This window comes from Pelophylax lessonae, assembly GCF_965119305.1.
Source record: "Pelophylax lessonae genome assembly, chromosome: 4".
In the NCBI taxonomy this organism is placed as follows: domain Eukaryota; kingdom Metazoa; phylum Chordata; class Amphibia; order Anura; family Ranidae; genus Pelophylax; species Pelophylax lessonae.
In genome coordinates, this window is record NC_138771.1 from 419,646,259 (window position 1) to 419,665,849 (window position 19,591).

Sequence of the window (19,591 nt, forward strand, 5' to 3'; positions counted from 1 at the left end):
GTCACATGTACAAGACGCTCCCCTCTCCCCTGCTGCGTAAAGATTTCATGTGCTTCCTCATTCTGTTTATTATAAGTAGGCACATGGATAACTACCATTGTATTATCTTACATACAGAGACTGCTAATTAGCATACCATTCAGGTGAACAGGTTATCCTGTGATTATAGCCAAGCTGACAGGGTTGTAGGACCCAGAGGCAGCTTTTCTGCTCTCCTCGGACTAACTGGTTTATGAAGTGACACACAGGTAGCTGGAGTGACGTCTACAACCAACAGGTGTACTTTGAAAGAAGTGAGAAAAGCAATAGTCTGCTAGTGTCCACAGCACATGAAAGACCTGTGCTACATCTTGGTGGATTTTTTTTTTTTTTTTTTTCAATATGAAGGAGAAAGGTAAATCAGGAGAAACCTTCACCAAAGCAGCATGCTGAACCAGGAATCTGCCGTCCTATCTTAGGAAGACTTTAAAGTTTCACTCTACATTTTCTCCACATGTAAAACAATGTCTTCTATCATCACGGAGCTCTGGGAGAGGGTGATAAGGGGACGAAGGAAAAAAGATGAGTCCAAAAGGGTCATTCAGTCCAATTTACTTTTTGAAGACGCCAACTGGAAGGAAAACCCAAACAGCGTTTACCAAACCAACAAAATCAAGACCACCAAATACACCTTCCTTTCCTTCATTCCTAAGAACCTGTTTGAACAATTTCACCGTTTCGCCAACATGTACTTTGTTATGGTAGCTGCTCTAAATTTTGTACCGGTGGTTAATGCCTTTCAACCAGCCATAGCCATAATTCCAATTTGCATTATTTTGGCTATTACTGCAATTAAGGATATATGGGAAGATTTTAGACGATTCAAATCGGACAAGGAGATCAATAACATGCTGTGCATGCTATATAGCAAGTAAGTCTTTCAAAGCTTCTGATTTTATTTATTTATTTTTGTGTGTGTGTTTTGTATGAAGTGTATATGTTAACGTTCTTTGCTACTAACTACTGGTCAAATAGAAAGCTACTGTTTTGGTACCCTTCGGACACCTACCCAAGGCAGTAGACTAAGAAGATTAGGGTTAGTAGTGCTAGATAGGAAATATTTCCAGAAGGAGTAAAACTGCCAAGTTTATAAATTTTATTTGAAAATCTAGAGGTGCCTTTTCTTTTTAGGCCTATAACTAAAGCAGCCGATGGGACTGTAGTAGAGACCAGTATTACACAATAATCAAACAAGATCATATTGAGTGTTTCTAAACTATTTGACTTTTAGAGTCGGTTCACACTATGGCGACACGACTCTGTACTACTTCGGGGGCGACTTGTGAAGTCCCGTGCACCGCAACTTTGGCGCGACTTGCACGGACTTAAAGCGGAGTTCCACCCTGGATTTTTTTTTTTTTTTTTTTTTTTAATACCCCCGGGACAGTCAGGGCTAGTACATTCCACAATGGATAGCCTCTGATCTGTCCCGGGTTGCACTTACCTGTTAGGACAAATACTTACCTTGCAAACGTCTTGTCCAGCACTGCCATCTCAGATGTGGGCAGCTTGAGGCCAGCGAGATCCCCTTCGGCGTCTTCTTCCGCCTTCTTTGGTCCCACGATGCTCTGCGCCGGCCCCGACGTCACTTCCGGGTCGTGCGCGTCATCCCTCTACAGCTTCTGGGCATGCCCAGAAGCTGTTTAGAAGGGGATGACGCGCGCGACCCGGAACTGACGTCGGGGCCGGTGCAGGCGCAATGATTCCTGGGAGCTATGACGTTCAGCTCCCAGGAATCATTGCAGAGCCAGGAAGTGACGACGGGCCGCGGCCGAGGAAGGAGGAAGAAGGAAGTAAGGTAAGTATTTTTTCTTCGCTACGAGGTAAGTAAAAAAAAAAAAAAATATGCGATTATCCATTTCTTTTTCAGGTGACCCGGAGCGAGAAGATGGAGGTAAGTATAAAAATAGGGTGGAACTCCACTTTAATATAATGAATGTCTATGCAAGTCACTCCGAGGTCGCCCCGAAGTAGTACAGTACCCTTTTTCTAAGTCGGAGCGACTTGTGTCACTCCTATTAGAACGGGTCCTGTAGCAGTCAATGGACCGCGAGGGACCGCGACTTGTCAGGCTGACAAGTCGCCTGACAAGTCGCGCTGGTGTGAATCGAGTCTTAGGATTTTTTTCATCTTTTAATTCTTTTTTGTTTTAAAAAGAATATCCAGGTAGTGTCAATTTTTAATACACGGTCAGATTTATTTGTAGATGGTTGATTTAATGCTAGTAGATAGGGTAATGCTGGTGCTATATATTTTGAAGGAGATTGAGGTCCTGAGGCCAAACGGGTGAAAATTTCATTAACAAGTCTCTCAGATAACCCTGAAGATCATTTGAACCTCAATAGTATACCTGTTTGTCAGCTTGGAAGGTGACTATGCTGACTACATTCAAATAATATTGCCCCACATAAACAGCTATCAGACTATATTTTCCAAAATACCTGCATATTTTCTTAATTCTAAACTATAGTTCTCAGTTGTTTTTCAGTTGGTTGCTTTGTTTCAGCCATAGTGCTCTCCCTTAAATAGATGCTTCGCTGGAATCCATGATTTTGTATTTGAAAGAGATTCAGGCTATGTTTGAAGTAAATCCATCATAAGACAGTTATGTAGGCTGCCATTGCTGACCTTCTAATCATCTAATGGCTTGACTATGTCTGGTTTTAATACATACACTCATAGCGAGAAGGAAACAAAGTAGTGTCAGAATTCTCAGAAACCTTTTATATGTACACTTATTCATCATCAGAGACTCAAAGCATTGAAGCCAAAGCATCATCAAAGTTTTTCAGAAGGACATTCCAGCATTGGCCGCTTACATATTTCTATCATGGCAGGCTTTCTTTAATGAAAGGTTAATCTTTCTCTTTATAGTAGGGGTAATTAATGATATTGCCATTCGATAGCCAGTTCTTTTCATGTGTAAAAGTACTTGTAAACTAATACATGGTCCAGTGGACCCAAAAATACATCTGTTTTATTTGTTTGTTTTTTGGCTATTGGACCACTTCTACAAGGAGGACTCATTTTGCAGTCTTAAACCATTGATCATTCTGTACCCCTTGCATTAGTTCAAATGGTGTGTTTCTTGGTGTTGGCATTACTTTTGCACCAAGCTATTTTTCTGAGGCCCAGTTGTATTTCTTTCTACAGAAACCGCAAAAGTTAGCAACTCTTAAATCAGCGATCACTCCCTTTAAGGGCCCTTTCACATGGAGCTGCTTTACTCCGCTCAGCAGGGGACCCACAAGCTGTGCCCTTTCAGTTTGTGTGCATTTACACAGTGGACAGGGCAAACCTGTAAAGGCTCCATGGGTGGCTAGATGTAAATCGACTTCTGACTGTTTACATCAGGCCTAATTCAAACCATCATGTTTAGGTCTGGAAAAATGGAAAAGGGTGCAGTCCTTTGTCAATTTTTTTTTTTCTTTTTTACAGAAATAGATGGATTTGGAGATAGACGGGTGTAAACGCACACAAGTACAGTTATATCAGCCTGTCCATAGACCCACATAGAGCTTTGAGTCAGGTCCACTTGAAAAATAGACAGGTGGACCTGTTTGGAAAGCCTGGGTGAAAAAGCCCTAACAGTACAAGCATTTTACATATAATGTATGTTGTAGAAACCATATGTTCTCTCATTCTTTCTATGTTCCCTTTCAAATCTCATGAAATTGATTTAACATATGGTTTCTGGGACATATCTTTGTTTGTACTGTTACAGGGGGTGATTACTGATAGAGCTGTTTACTTTTGTGGTTCGTTTTGGATGCTTCTTGAGAGAGGGTATAGCAACTGAACAATTCTAGTAAGATAGGAGTTACTTTTTTACAATTTTAGGGCTCTTTCACACGGGCAATCTGATCAGATCCGCCTGTCAGTTTTTTAGGCGGATCTGATCGGATCCTCCATACAGCTCTATGGGGCAGCGGGTGTCAGCGGAGACATCCGCATCTGATCCTGTCCGTGAAATCCGGACGGATGGAAACCCTATTTTTCCATCCGTCCAGGAATCGGATCGGATGAGAGCGGACAGGCGGTCCGCTCTCATCCGATCCCCCATAGAGGGCAGCGGGGGCTGTGACACCTCCCTCTCCGCACTGCAAGCGGAGACGGAGCTGTCATCCGCCGGCTCAGCGGGGATCGCGGATCGATCCCCGCTGAGCAGCACGGATCCGCCTACGGAAGCGGACTGTGTGAAAGAGCCCTTACTTTTTTATTGTGTGTGTTTTTTTATACCACTAAATATTTTTGTTGACTTTGACCTAATGTGACTGTTCATATCTGTCATTTATGTCAGAAAAGCACAAGTGAGGAGTTATGCCGGCCATACACAATGTGAATTTCCTTCCTGCAATCATGGGTGGCAGGAAAGAAATTTTCATGATTCCCCCATCAACACAGTCAGTGCTGACAGGGAGATCAGTGATTGTCTTCTCCCAGTGGGGAAGCGAGGCAGGGCAGGAGAAGACAGTGATTATCACTAGTGGCTATAGCAATAATCACAAGAGAATCCAGCAGGCTGGTTGTACCCAAGTTGATTGATCGATCAACTTGCTACATTCAACCTGCCCATTTACGGTTTGAATCTCGGCGGGTTCAGATTCAAACCGTGTATGGCCAGCCTTAGTGAGCAAGATAGAGATAATAAATAGGATCAAAATGCTGACAGGATTATACAGGTTTTGGCAAGGCATCATTTTCAGACAGACTTGAATGTTTGGAGATAGGGCTAGACTGTAGATGTGCTGGTTATATATAGGTAGTCCTTTCTACTAATATCACAGTCTTATGAGTTCATTATGCTAGTAACTGCCTTAAACTAACAAAGATGGCAAACAAAAAAAGACGTCACTCAGCGCAATTGATAGAGCCCTGTTTAGGTTGTCGGTCTGCAGATTAAGCATCTCCAGTCTAACTGTCATCCTGGTTTTTTGAATGAATCGTATGCTTGTATGATGGAATCCTTTTATCAGGATGAAGATCTGTGTCTGCATTCTCATGGCTTATTATCATTTGATTGGTGAACCATTCAGTACTCTCATCTGCTTTACATGAGAATATTACTTAGCTCATAGCTAACACTATACACTTACGCCTTGATTTTGTAAACCTTCACGACGTGTTAACACGGTAATAACAACCTGCTAATGTTTTGCGAATGATGGCAGTAACAGCAAGTTGTCGCAAATCATAAGAGTGCGGAATGCACTCACAAAAGCTCACCTAGTTATGATATTCAGATTACTATTTGAAAAAAAATATATATGTTGCAAAGCAATAGCATTTTTCTTTTGTGGATAGACTGTAGGAATACTATGCATTGTGATTTGTAAGGGGCATCTAAAAATGTTACAAAGAAAAAAGACAATAAAAGGAAAGTAACAAAGATGGAATTACTTATATTACAATCTGGAAAAAAAGTCAAATGCAGATTTCGCACTTCAGCTGTTAAAATAGCATACAATTTCATGCTATCAGGGGTGATAAAGATAATGGCTTTGGATTTGAATACATGAGTTATTTTGCTGTGTCTGATAACTTGTTGCTACATGACACAACATAAACACATGAACTTGAACACAATAGCGTTGTATGCTGTAACTAAACAGTCTTGTTTGACATAGCATTGTATATGCCTAAAAGTATGCAAAGTATTTCAGGCGAATGCACTTAGCTCCAAATTAATACCCCGATTTCCTGATAATTTATTACAGCAGACTTCAGCCTAGTGTGTCAGAGTTGAGGCAAAGATTACCAGCATGTGGTCTGTTTTATGCTAGGTATAACCATAAATAAATATACGGTATGCTGGGCCTCTTGTGCAAAGCAATTGCACATACAATATTCGCATAGTCTATAGCAGTTATTCATACTGAAGCGATCTGTTTTTTTTCTACTGTTACAGTTCAAGGCCGAAATAGTTCTGGATGTTGGCGACACAGACTTGCTTCTGATAAACAACCCCTATTCAAACTTGAACAGCAGTGTTTTCAGGCTATTTTGAAGCCTTTTTATATATTATTTTTTTTTGCTAGTGAATGAGCATTTTAAGTGTTTTTCATGTGTTTTTAACCACTTCTGGACCGGAAGATTTTCCCTCTTACCAGGGCAGGCCATATTTGTGATTCGGCACTGCGTTACTTTAACGGACAATTGCGCGGTTGTGTGACGCTGTACCCAAAAAAATTGATGCCCTTTTTTCCCTCACAAATAGAGCTTTCTTTTGGTGGTATTTGATCACCTGTGCGATTTTTCTTTTTTGCGCTATAAACAAAAAAATAGCGACAATTCTGGGAAAATAAAAAACAATATTTTTCAATTTCTGCTATTTAACATTCCCCCCAAAAAAATGTAAAAATCCAAATTTTTTAACATTTTAGGCCAATTTGTTTTCTGCTACATATTTTTGGTAAAAAAAAAATCGCAATAAGCGTATTTTGATTGGTTTGCGCAAAAGTTATCGCGCCTACTAACTATGGGAAAGATTTATCTCACTTTTATTGTTTTTTTTTTCTTTACTAGTAATGGCGGCGATCTGCGATTCTTTGCGGGACTACGACATTGCGGCGGACAGATCGGACCGATAACTGACATTTTTGACACTTTTGGGGGGACCAGTGACATTACTACAGTAATCAGTGCTAAAAATATGCACTGTTACTGTAATAATGACTGGCAGTGAAGGGGTTAATACTGTGGGTGATCAAAGGGTTAAATATGTACCTAGGGGCGTGTTTCTAACTGTGGGGGTTGGGCTTGTGAAATGATCACAGAGACCTGTGTTCCTACATAGGAGCTCTGTGATCATTTCATTTCAGAGAGAAGAAATCTCAGCTGTGTTTACAACAGCTGACCATTCTTTTCTCTCAGTGGGGAGCGATCGCAGGTGTCAGGCAGCAATTGGAGCCGCCTGCCCCGTGCATCGGAGTCACCACTGACGAGTGGGGGCGGGTGCGGGTGCTCACCCCTAGCTACAGGCGCGCGACCGATTTAGAGCTATGTGGGTTTGAGCAGGAGGGCCGCCCTGCTGCAGTAAATCTGCGGCGGGTGGTCCGGAAGCGGTTAAAGTTTAGCCATTTTTTTAAAAATGGAAAGAGGTATCATCTTTGAAATCATATGCTGTCATAATCTTTGTATCTGCTTCCTGTTTTTTTCCTGTGGGTGTTTGTGGCTGGTGCTATCGGAGCTGTTGAGCCATGTCCACTATGCCCATTTCTTCCCAGGCCCTATGTCGTTTGCAACGGTTTATTGTAAGCCCTCACCAAGCAGATGAAGTTCTCCATATTCAGTGTAGACACTCCTGCATCCTCCATTTTGTTCACAGGCCTACCCTATTTGACCTAGTGGCTGCTAAATACCAGCCAACATTGTCCGTTTAAATAAAAAAGCAGACAATCGGCCCCTGTGTAAGCCAGCCGATCCGACAGTAACCGGATGTTCGGCTGGCTTCTGTCAAACGTGCAACCAGCAGCCGACCAACTCCTAAACAGCGCTCTCAGCAGAGTATTCTGGCATGGGGCCTGTTGTTCAGTGAAAAAACCATACCCGTGAAAATTCCCTACCCTCGTCACTTCCAGTGCTCCTACGTCATTGAACAGCTGAGGAGCTTACTAGTGCGCATGCTCGGAGGGTAGGGAATTTTCACGGTAGTGTGTTGTAACGTTACACCGCATCATCTGTTGCGGCGGTTACATTAAAGGTTACATTAAAACATCTCGGCTGCCACACGAGTCATCTCCGTTCCTACCCCTGTCACTTCCCTGATCTTGACTACTAAATGTAAAAGCGGCGGCGGGTCTATGAAAATATAAATCACGGAGCCGAGATCTCCCTGATTTAGATTTCATACATCTGCCGCTTTTACATTTAGTAGCCGAGCTCAGGCAAGTGACAGGGATAGGAGCGGAGATGACTCATGTTGCAGCCGAGCTGTTTTAATGTAACCACCGCAACAGCTGAGGCGGTGTAACGTTACAACACTCTACCGTGAGAATTCCCTACCCTCCGAGCATGCGCAATGCTAAGCTCCTCAGCTGTTCAATGACGTATCCAGAGCTGTGAGCATGCGCACTGCTTCGCTGCTCAGGTGTTCCATTACGTTTATGACAGGAAGTGACGTGGGTATGGAATTTTCACGGGGTATGGTTTTTTAACGTTACAGCGGCTCCCTGTCAGAACACAACAGCTCAGTGGGGGATACAATAAGATAATAGTGCAATGCTAACTAATGCAGCTTAACAAAACAGCTCCTACAGAACTGAGAACAGAGAAAAGTCCAAGTAAAGGTCCATGCAAAAAAACGTGAATGGAAAAGTGCTCTGAAACCTGTATCATCTGGTATGTAGATGTGATCCAGTGAGCATATCCTCCATCGTAAATACTAACCTCTCACCTCATAGAAAGACCCCTGAGTTAACAGAAGGGTCACAAGCACTTTTTCCTTTGCTCCTCAAAGGGAATAAAACTCTGAGCATAAATCTGTCCTGTATCCAGATCATCAGACCCAGCAGAAAACGTTTCATGGTATCAATCATCGGTGCAATAGGCATAAAGGAAAATGGAAGCGGATCATAGTGTTTACCGTTTAAAAACACACATTTATTCATGTAAAAAGGGGCCTCTTACTTGAAAAGCACTATAGACCTAGTGCATGGTGTGTACAGCTTGTTTGAAAACCTCCGAAAGACAACGGGTAACAACACAGCTCTTCTCTTTCCTCCATATTTCCTCCGTAGCTCAGTGGTGGAGATTGCTGTACTAATGTCAAATCATTAGTACAGCAGCTCTGACCAGAGCTGACAGGTTTTTTTTTTTTTTCGTTCAACCCAAACCTCATAGAGTGTACTAGCTTTTAATCTGATGGGAAATCCAACATCTTATAGTTGTATCTGCTTACTGATCACATTCACTATTACAGTGGTTGTAGAGATAGTTGCAGTTTCCTGTTTCCATGGGTCTAGCCAAAGCTGACCCAGCTATGATCATTCATTATCCCTAAGCTAGTGCATATTTGTCTCTACCAATATTATAAAAAGAAACGGAAAGGGCCCACATGGTTCAAATGAATTCTGAACAAATAAAGAACTACAATATGCTTGTTATCCCTGTGGTTACGCTGCAGTTTGTTGGCACGTGTGTTTTGTAAGAGGAATAGTAAATGATCCAGGCAAATAGGTTATTAAGCTTTAATTGCTCATTTGTCAGCTTTCCAATTCCTTTGAAATAATGTCATCCAGGTTCCTTCATTGTTAAATGAATATGTCACTAAAATTAAAGGCTGAATGAGTTGACTCAAGGCCATTTGGTGATGTATATCTTTACTATTTAAAGATATATGGCTGCAGTGTAAGGCGTATGTAGGAAGCCTAGATATGTGGTCAATATTTTTTTTTTTTTTTTTTTCTGGTGTAATTTGAGATTTCATATCTGATCTATTCAATGTATGTTTTTCTAATGATTTATAAACATGTGCATGGCAGTCAGGTCAAAAGCAGTGTGAAATACTGGTGAAAAAGCATCAAAACCATGTAAAGTGAAAAAAAAACACAAACTGCATTCCAGCAGGACAAGGGGGGGAAGGGAATGGGGGTGGGGCACAGGACAGAAGAAACCGGCATCAATAAAAACCTTAAAAAGATTCTAATTGCAACCACCAACAACTAAAAATAGTTTTTGATGCAGTCTAGATTCTCATTAACCACTTGCCCACTTCCCGCCACAGATATACTGCAGCAGGCTCGCTTGGCTGCGCGAATCGTCGCTCCTTGGGAGCAAGCATGGGGGGCGCGCGCGGCGATTTGCGAGAAGGGAAGCCTATTTGCGGGGGGCGGCAGTCATGATTGCCACCGGGCACCCGCAATCGCTCCCTGGGAAGACCAAACGACAGGCCGACTTAAACACAGCAGGCCGTTGTTCTGTCACTTATCACAGGGCTCCTGTAATCCTCCTATTTAGGAACACTGGTTCCTGTGTTAATCCAATAAGTCCATCCCCCTTACAGTTAGAAAACACACCCTAGGCTCACATTTAACCCTTTGATCTCCCCTGGATTACCCCTTCCCTGCCAGTGTCATTATTACAATAACAGTGCATATTTTTAGCACTGATTACTTTAGTAATGTCGCTGGTCCTCCCAAAAGTGTCAAAAATGTTAGTTAGGGGTCCGATCTGTCTGCCGCAATGTTGCAGTCCCGCTAAAAATCACTGATCGCCGCCATTACTAGTAAAAAAACTAAATAAATAATAATTACTTAAATCTTTCCCCTAGTTTGTAGACGCGATAACTTTTGCGCAAACCAATCAAAATACGCTTATTGGGATTTTTTTTTACCAAAAATATGTAGCGGAATACATATTGGCCTAAAATTATTTAAAAAATAGATTTTTCAATTTTTTTGGGGGGAATGTAATCTAGCAGAATGTGAAAAATGTTTTTTTTTTTTTTTCAGAATTGTCAGTTTTTGTTTATAGCGTAAAAAAATAAAAAGCGCACAGGTGATCAAATACCACCAAAAGAAAGCTCTATTTGTGGGAACAAAAGAAATCAATTTCAATTTGGGCACTGTGTCGCACGACTGCGCAATTGTCCGTTAAAGCAACGCAGTGCCAAATCGCAAAAAATGGCCTGGTCATTAAGGGGGTAAAACCTTCCGGTCCAGAAGTGGTTAAAGAGATTTTCCTTCACTTCCTCTCCCTCTTACCTTATCATGTGGACAGGAATTTAGAAGACGAAGACATAAGAGGTTCTAACCTTTCTCCACTGTATTAAAAATGTGATTTGGTTTTATGGTGAACATGTGTTTACCCCATGCATGTTATCTAGTGTTTTGTAACCCAGTTTCATGAATGTTATGAAATTATACAAAACGGTAATATGGGGTCCTGATTTGTTATCCTACAGAGGCCTTGTCATTTTGCCTTTCCCTTCCAGCCCACTATTTTCTTTCCAGTGATCCCTTGCGGCCCCTTCCAAACACCCAGTGGTTTCAGGTGAGGGAGCCTGTGACCTCCCTCCATGTGATAGTGCCCGGTCTACCTGCCAACTGCTAAATCTGGGCACTGTCACATGAAAATGTCCTGTAAACGCCAATGCCTGGTGGGGGGCTTTCATCGATACTGAATGGGCAAAGTGGTAGTATATCTTCAAGTTTAATTTCACCTACATATGTTTATAGAGTAAAACTTAACTATGTAGTTTGCTCGAAATACATGCTTCAGTTTTCATAAGCTATTCAATAAATTTAACTATAAGTTATGATCATCTGGTAGTGTACGGGTTACTGCACTAACAACAATGAGCACAATAAAGCAATTAAAAGCAATGATGACCTCTATATCTTTCTACCCGGTTTTATTCTAAGTAGAAAATGATTAAAAAGAATGAATGTTCAGAAAGCGATGATGGAATGCTTGTTCCTTTCTGTACTCTGTATACACAATCCTTTTACTCATCTGACATCTGCTGTCATCCTCTCCTGCTGTTTTAGTACTTTATATATGAATAGTTTATATATGGCATGAGTATCATTTCCCTTTGCCTATTAGATTTTCAACTCTGAAAAGTAGGTTCTATGTACCTTTATCCAGCTTCCAGATGCCTTTTAAATCTGTGTGTTGCTGGTCTTGCAATGGAGCTGTGAAGTATTGCAGAATATTTTTGAACCATATAAAGATCAATGTAATCATAAAAGGATACTTCAGTATGAAGAGCCTGTGGCTTTCTCTAGAAGTTATTTCTGTATTTTGTGGAATTTCTGACATTAAAATTTGCTGAACGTGTATATCTATCATAACACAGTTAACTTAAGTATTGTTCTGTTAGGTCTTCACATCCCTAGGGAAAAGCCCATCCTCTCAATTTAGAATCCCATCTCTGCCAGAATATTATTTCTGCCTGTAAATGTTGTGTTGTACCGTGTTGTGCCAACTGTAGTAGAGGAAAGGCAGGTCACCAATAGTGATGGGCCGAACACCCCCTGGTTCACTTCACATCAATACTCCCGAACATAAAAAAATTTCGGACCCGAGCCGGGAACCCCATTAAAGTCTATGGGACGTTTAAATCAAAAAGTCCCCATTTTAAAGGCTTATATGCAAGTTATTGTCCATATAAAGGGTATGGGGGCCCGGGTACTGATCTGGGGGACATCTATCAAGGTTAAACAATAAAAATTTAAATCAAGGCCCTGGGGGGTCTCTTTAAGCTGCCTGTAAAGTGACGCATCTGTACCATGTATAGAACCTGCTGCAGCAAAACTGATATGTAATGAAAAAAATTACATTCAAATTGCCAGCAATACAAAAATGTTAAAATAAATAAAAACAGCGTGGGGGTCATCCTTTGGGCCGTGTATATATATTTTAAGGGGAACCCCCAGGCCCAAATCCATACCAGACTGTTATCCAAACATTTTTTTTCTTTCATTTTTTGGGTCTGGCGGTGGTGGTGAGCCTTGTGATTGACGATGGATCTACATCTATTTACATTTTTTATAAAGGAATTGTCAAAAACTCTGTGTGTGTTTTTTATTTCTTTTTAACACTTTTATGGTGAATGGGTAGGGGTATAATGTACCCCATACTCAATTACATGGGGGGGGGAATCTGGGGGCCCACTTGTTGAAGAGGGCTTCCAGATTCCGATAAACTCCCTGCCCGCAGACCCCCCACAACCACAGCCTAGGGTTGCCGGGAAGAGGCCCTTGTTCCCATTACCATGGGAACAAGATTCTTTGGATCATGTTGATGGCATGTGGCCTGGTATAATTAAAACGGTGGGGGCGCCCCCCCCTTTTTCTGGCATGCCAGGCTGCATGCTCGGATAAGGGTCTGGTATAGATTATTTTGCAGGGTTCCCATGCTGTATTCTTAATTTTGATGTGGGGTTTCCCTTTAAATCAATACCAGACGCAAAGGTTCTTGTCCCCATACTTTTCTTTTTTTCATTCAGCGGTCAGCAAGGAAGCCTGTTGAAAGCCAATGACTCATCCATTGGTATGAATGCAGCGGCTGACTTCCTAGCCCACTCCTTAACAATCAGCTAGTCACTGTTTTTTGCCCAACGAGGGTTTAAAATGCATTGTGAAGCACGCAGTGCATTGTGTGGCGCTCGCTGTGTGAACATCCCACCGAGCACCCCTCAAATTTGGCTCGCCCAGCACTGGTCACCAATTTGACTATACTATGTGTAAATCTCTAAACTGACCTTTATAGATAAACCAACATTATTTATTATTAGAATTTTTTTAAGTCCACAAGATTTGACTGTACATGACATGTAGCAATAACATGCAACGACAGTCTTTTGATTCAATGTCAGGTGCTTTTATTGTCAAGAATATTAGGCTGTGGCGACTGCAAATATAACCTAGAATGTGGTCACCCTTATCTTGTGTACAGGAATGTTTACCATAAACAATCAATTTCTATTGCAATACACGTCACAGCTCTGATATATATAAATATATATGAAAAATAGCCCATTTACTGTGAAACTATTTCGGAAAAATAAACAGGAAATTTGATAAGAACTTACTGGAAATGTTTTTACTTTCCCACGATTCAAGCTACAAGACTTCTTATGACTTGAGGCAAACTGGTTATTATGCTTTTCACAGAAAGCCAATTTTTCACATTTTCTCAGTACAGCTTTTAATATAGTGAGTGACATGACTGGTGGGAATTACCACGAATGCTCCCGCCATTATATGAAATTACAGGTGCTTGGAGGCCTGCCGTTTGGTGTTCGAAATGCACTATGTTCCTGGATGCCAGAAGACGCATTACATTCACATTTCTGCATAGTGATAACTTCTGCTTTTGTATATTTGTCCGTGAAAAGATACAGAGCTTGATACAGTAACATTGCAGTAAAATATTTATATGGTATTCGTCAATTTGTTTTCAACTTTTTCGCTTTTTCTTTTAATTATTTTGAAGGTAAGTGCTTCTGTGCATTCTGGTCGGAGTAAAGCAATAAGATACGAGACCATGATTTACAGTATGGTACTCGTATTCCTCTCATATTCTTCTATTCATATATTCATAGTAGCCTCTCATATTCTCCTGTTCTCCTGAGAATCTCCTGTACCATGCCCGCAGCACTACATCTGCTGAGGACATGCAGGGGCTGCGGGGGAGTCTCACTTACCTTTTGGTGATGTGCCTTACAGTTAAAAATGGCGCCCGGCGCCAACATGTCATCGCGCATGCGCCGTCTGCCCGGGAACAGCCAAATGTGTACGCGGGCTTTCCCGAGCGGCGGCGGCGCATGTGCACTGCACCGGAGAACAGGTAAGTAGGACCCTCACTCAAGTATAAGCCGAGGGGGGCTTTTTCAGCATAAAAAAACGTGCTGAAAAAGTCAGTTTATACTCGAGTATATACAGTAATTTGGTTAAGTCACTTCCACTACTCCATCCTTTGAATAGACAGTGAAGGAGCAATAGTAGATTGGTGAGTTCATCTCTCCTGTCACTACATAACGTTTCGGCATATTTGCATGTACACACCCAATTGGCACCTAGAGATGTTGCTATTTCCCCAGTCTGTGTTCAACTGTAAATGGGATTACAAGAGGCCCATGCCAAGTCAAAACCAGTTCAAGCTGCAAGGTGCAGCTTTTTTAAATCACTGCATTAATAATGTTTTAATCCTCTTGGAGTTCAGGTTCAAAATGCATGCTTTAAACAAGGCTGTATGCCAAAAACACGTCTGCTATTTTTAATATTGATCTTTATGTAGCAAATAAAGATTTTCATTGGATTCTGGAATTTCCTGCTACATCTTTCTTGGAGCTGCATTTTCAATGGCTGGAGGCCATTTGAGCCAGAGTACCCAGTGAGGGACTCCACCCTTAATCTTTGAGGTGTGTTCCCTGTTGTGAGTCTTTGTGCTTTGCTTTCCTAGTTAAATGCATTGTGCAATTCTGGAATTCCAGGTTGGACCTGAAAAACAAAAAAAATCATTAATTTGGTCTATAAGTAAGAGTAACAGTAAAACAGACAGTCACTGGTAATATAAATCTCTGATGTATAGGGGGGTTTGGCTTCAGGTTAATGCTGAAGTTATGGGGGAACAATACAAAAGTTTACATAGGAGTTACATGTGACCCTCCAACAACTGCTTCCTCCTTTCCATGTATTTAGTATCAGGGTTTACTTCAAAGGTTGTTGACAGTCCATCAGTCAATCCTCTTTTGATAATCTGCATGTGCATAGGTTAAGGTATATGTAAAAGCAAGATGTTTTTTGTATAGTTTTTGATTGGGTTGGGAAGGATTAGATTTGCTTAACAGTTTTTTTTTTTTTATTCTGGTCTGTGTTCCCACTATAAAGAATGACCCTGCCTATTTGTCCCCATGACCATTGTCACCGAGTGCAAGATGTGATGGTAAATCCAAAATGTTACAGTTGCCAAGAGAATAAAAAGTAAGGGTTCATTTTCATAAAGGAACAGCTGATCTTCCTGACAACTGTTTTAAAATGGAACTCCCCTTTTTTCCTAAAGAAGATATCCTTCTTTATCCTGTAGCATTTTGCAGACAAGAAATGAACGGGTTTTTACCCTGCATTGCTTTATCCTAAAGTAAAAAAGGAAATTTGAGTTTTACGTACGCTTTTAGGCTTCATTTTTCTGAATGTACTCTGATAGTAATGAAATGACTTCTATAATAACATAAAGCTTATGCACAGGGGATGACTACAACGAATCATTTCAAGTTTTAACAATAAAAAAACACTGCATCTCTTTTATTGTGCAAATTATAAATTGAAGACGGCAGTTCTATTGGTCACTGAGGCTTCATCTTTGCAGTAGTATTTCATACAGCATGTGTATAAGATGTTTTATAGATCCCCATATGAAACGTGCATTGAGTATGTTTACCATTAAATGCTTCCAGACTGTATTCTATAATCTATAGTCCTAGAGCATAAATGTAACCACTTTTAGACCTATAGTGCCATGAAAAGATGTTTCCGGGCTTGATTTAATGCCAATCTGTGGTAGGTAATAAAACTTTAGAACCAAATCTTGACATGAGCAGAAGTAAAACTGCTATCCTGGAAACATGATACTTTCTTAAGAATTGAATTAGCTTATTATTGCAACATATATCATGAAAAATCTACAGTTCTTAAATTTCTAAGTGCAGCTTAGTCTAGATTCAATTCAGTCATAAGGCGTAGATACTCAAAGCAGATAACACTTGCAGACAAATGCATGGAATTTCTACGTAAGATCTGCCTATTCATATTAATCTTGGTAATCCTCAGGTATGATGACATTAATGTCCATGCTAAAGGATCTACTAAAAGCCTGGATTAGCCTACAATGGCCTTGTCACAAACACTTGCCACGCCTGTAACTAGCAATACAATAGCACACCAAGAGAACCTGCAGGCCCACCACATAATTGCCCACCACATAATTTACAAATCAATGAAAGCCTTTCTAGAATTTATTTAATGTCTACAAGGATAACAGTTTTCCTTTTGTAAGTGTAAATATGTGATTGGTAGTGGCAGAAGTAGATGTAAGCTTCCAACTTAAGTGACAAATAGTTTGCTAAAGCATTGTCTATTATACATTATTGCTTTTGTTCAAAAAATACTTCTTTTCACCTTTTTAATTTTTATTCTTTGTTGCATCTCAAGACTGGTACACATGGGCTGAAAATTGGGTGGTATCAGCCGTTTAACAGAAACTTTTAAAATTTGTCCAGTGTATACAGCAACCTGTCCGCCAGAAGCTGGCTTAACCACTTGCCGTCCAGTAGCCGAAAATCGCCGTACCTGTAGGGCGGTCAGCGGGAGTGATCCCGGGAGCGCACGTGCGCCCACTCACCATCGGGGAAGCAGATCCACGGGGCCAGTGGCTGAGATTGCCGCCGGGCACCCGCAATCACTCCCTGTGAAAAAAGAACAGTCTGCTGTTGTAAACACAGCAGACCGGTGTTCTCGCTGGAAGCAATGCAGAGCTCCTGTGTTTTAATATAACAGTTCAAAACGAATATAGTTTCTGTTTAACCGCTTGCCGACTGCCCACAGTAATATTACTGCGGCAGTGTGGCTCCCCTGGGTCCAGTCAGGTAGTACTACGTGACTGGAGGTTAAGGGGTCTCGGCGGCGTGCTTCCGCTGTGTTTAGACACAGCGGGATGCGGGCCACGGGAGGAGAGGCGGTGATTGCCACCTTCCTCCCCCGATCGTTCGGTAAATGGAGAGAAGACACGCCTGCTTATATAAACAAAGCAGGCGGATCTTCTGTGAGACTGACTGGGAAAGATCTGAAATTTCAGCTAAGCTGAAATTACAATTTGTCTGTGCCTGTCACAGAACCCCCCCCCCCCCCCCCACAGTTAGTAAGCATACAGGAAAACATTAACCCCTTTGACCACCCCCAGGGTTAACCCCTTCACTGCCGATGGCATTATTACAGTAACAGTGCATATTTTTAGCACTGATTACTGTAGTAATGTCACTGGTACCCCCAAAAGTGTAAAAAATGTCAGGGTTCTGCTCTGTCCACCGAAAAATATATTTGTTTTTTCACAATTGTCGCTCTTTTTTTGTTGATAATGCAAAAAATAAAAATTGCAAAGGTGAATAAAAACCACCAAAAGAAAGCTGTATTTGTGGGGAAAAAAGGACATCAATTTAGCTTGGGTACAGCGTCGCACGACTGCGCAATTGTCTATTAAAGTAACGCAGTGCTGAATCCCAAAATAGGGCCTGGTCATTAAGAGGGCAAATCCTTCCAGGGCTGAAGTGGTTAAAATAAACTATACTAACTACTGTACTTTCAACAACAGTTTCATAAATACTTTGTATGAAACCTTTGAAATCTGATGTAATCTTAATTTGGCATCCGCTTTATTTCAGGCCCATTTTACACTGAGTGCAACACAATATAACTGTGGTTTTTGCGCAGGCTACCTTCGGTTTCCCATAGACTTCCATTATTTCCCACATTTTAGGAGCATTTTCTGAAAGTGCATCAAAGATGCAGCATGCAGGGCTTTCATTGTGCTTTCAGAAAACTCTAAAAAAAAATGCAGGACGTAAAAGAAGCTTATAGGAAATCGCTGGTAACCTGCATGAAAATTACTGGTACACTACCTGCAGTCTAAAAACCTCTCTTACACGTGTATTTTTACTTGAAGTGAAGAGAAGCCACAATAGAATAGGTGGTAGAAACACAATGCTGTTGTTATTTTAGAAAATTTTAATAAAACATTGAAACGGAATAAATGGTAGAGAGGAGGTGTAGGAGACCATACTTGGTGGTTAATGGTGTAGGAGTATGACAAGCAACCAATACCTTCTGCACCTTTTTGCACAGGACATCTGCGCATGCACTGCTAGTAGGGAACTGATAAATATTATGCTGAATCTCCTTTGCAACTTTTTTTTTTAACCACTTTACCACCGGAGGATTTTGCTGTCTTACGTCCAGGCCACTTTTTGCGATTCGGCGCTGTGCAAATTTAACTGACAATTGCGCGGTCGTGCGACGCCGTACCCAAACGAAATTTACGTCCTTTTTTTCCCACAAACAGAGCTTTCTTTTGGTGGTATTTGATCACCTGTGCGATTTTTACTTTTTGCGCTATAAACAAAAAAAGAGCGTAAATTTTGAAAAAATAACAATATTTTTCACATTTTTTTATATGAAATCCCCCCCCCCCCCCCAAAATGTAAAAATCTAATTTTTTTTACATTTTTGGCCAATTTGCTTTCTGCTGTTTGGTAAAAAAAAATCACAATAAGCGTATTTTGATTGGTTTGCGCAAAAGTTATTGCGTTTACTAACTAAGGGAAAGATTTTTGTCATTTTTGGAGGGTTTTTTTTAACGAGTAATGGCGGCGATCTGCGATTTTTTTTTTTTTTTTGCGGGACTGCGACATTGCGGCGGACAGATCGGACCCTTGACTGATATTTTTGACACTTTTGGGGGTACCAGTGACATTACTACAGTAATCAGTGCTATAAATATGCACTGTTACTGTAAAAATGACACTGTCAGGGAAGGGGTTAATTTTATTGGAGAGGGAGGGGTTAATGTATGCCTGGTGCTTACTAACGTGTGTGGGGGGAGGAGACTGAGTGACACAGGGGCAGATCGCAGGTTCAGCTATGCTATCTCAATCTGTCACTGTCGGTCACTTAGGAGATCCGCCCGCTTTGTTTACACAAGCGGGCGGATCTCCAAACTTGATTCCCCGAGGATCGGGGAAGAGCGGCGGTGATCACCTGGCCCCGACTCCCGATGTGACTGAATAAAGCTGGAGCCACTGGACGGGAACTAACCACTTTGCCGCAGTAGAGCTCGAGTGAGCGGTCGGCAAGTGGTAATATATATTTACTACTTTAGGTTTTCTTTGCCATTTCATTAAAAATTAAAATGAGGTTATGTTATTCCAAATAGTTTAAATATAACATTTTACAAGGTGGAGATCTGTTGGATTTAAGGCTCCGTTCACATGTAGGCGTTTTGGGGCGTTTTTGGGGAGTTTTTCTGCTCTAGGATCAGCTCTCAAAACGCCCAA

The 19,591-nt window shown here is 41.2% G+C and overlaps 1 protein-coding gene across 1 annotated transcript in view; it reads left to right on the plus strand.

Moving 5' to 3' along the window:
- Positions 1-369: 369 nt before the first annotated feature.
- Positions 370-19,591, plus strand: part of ATP10B (ATPase phospholipid transporting 10B (putative)) — a 147,604-nt gene continuing 128,382 nt past the window's right edge. The window contains exon 1 of the mRNA XM_082257175.1: positions 370-910. Coding sequence (XP_082113301.1) covers positions 504-910 — 407 coding nt within the window. The 5' untranslated portion in view covers positions 370-503. The remainder of the gene's footprint in view (positions 911-19,591) is intronic.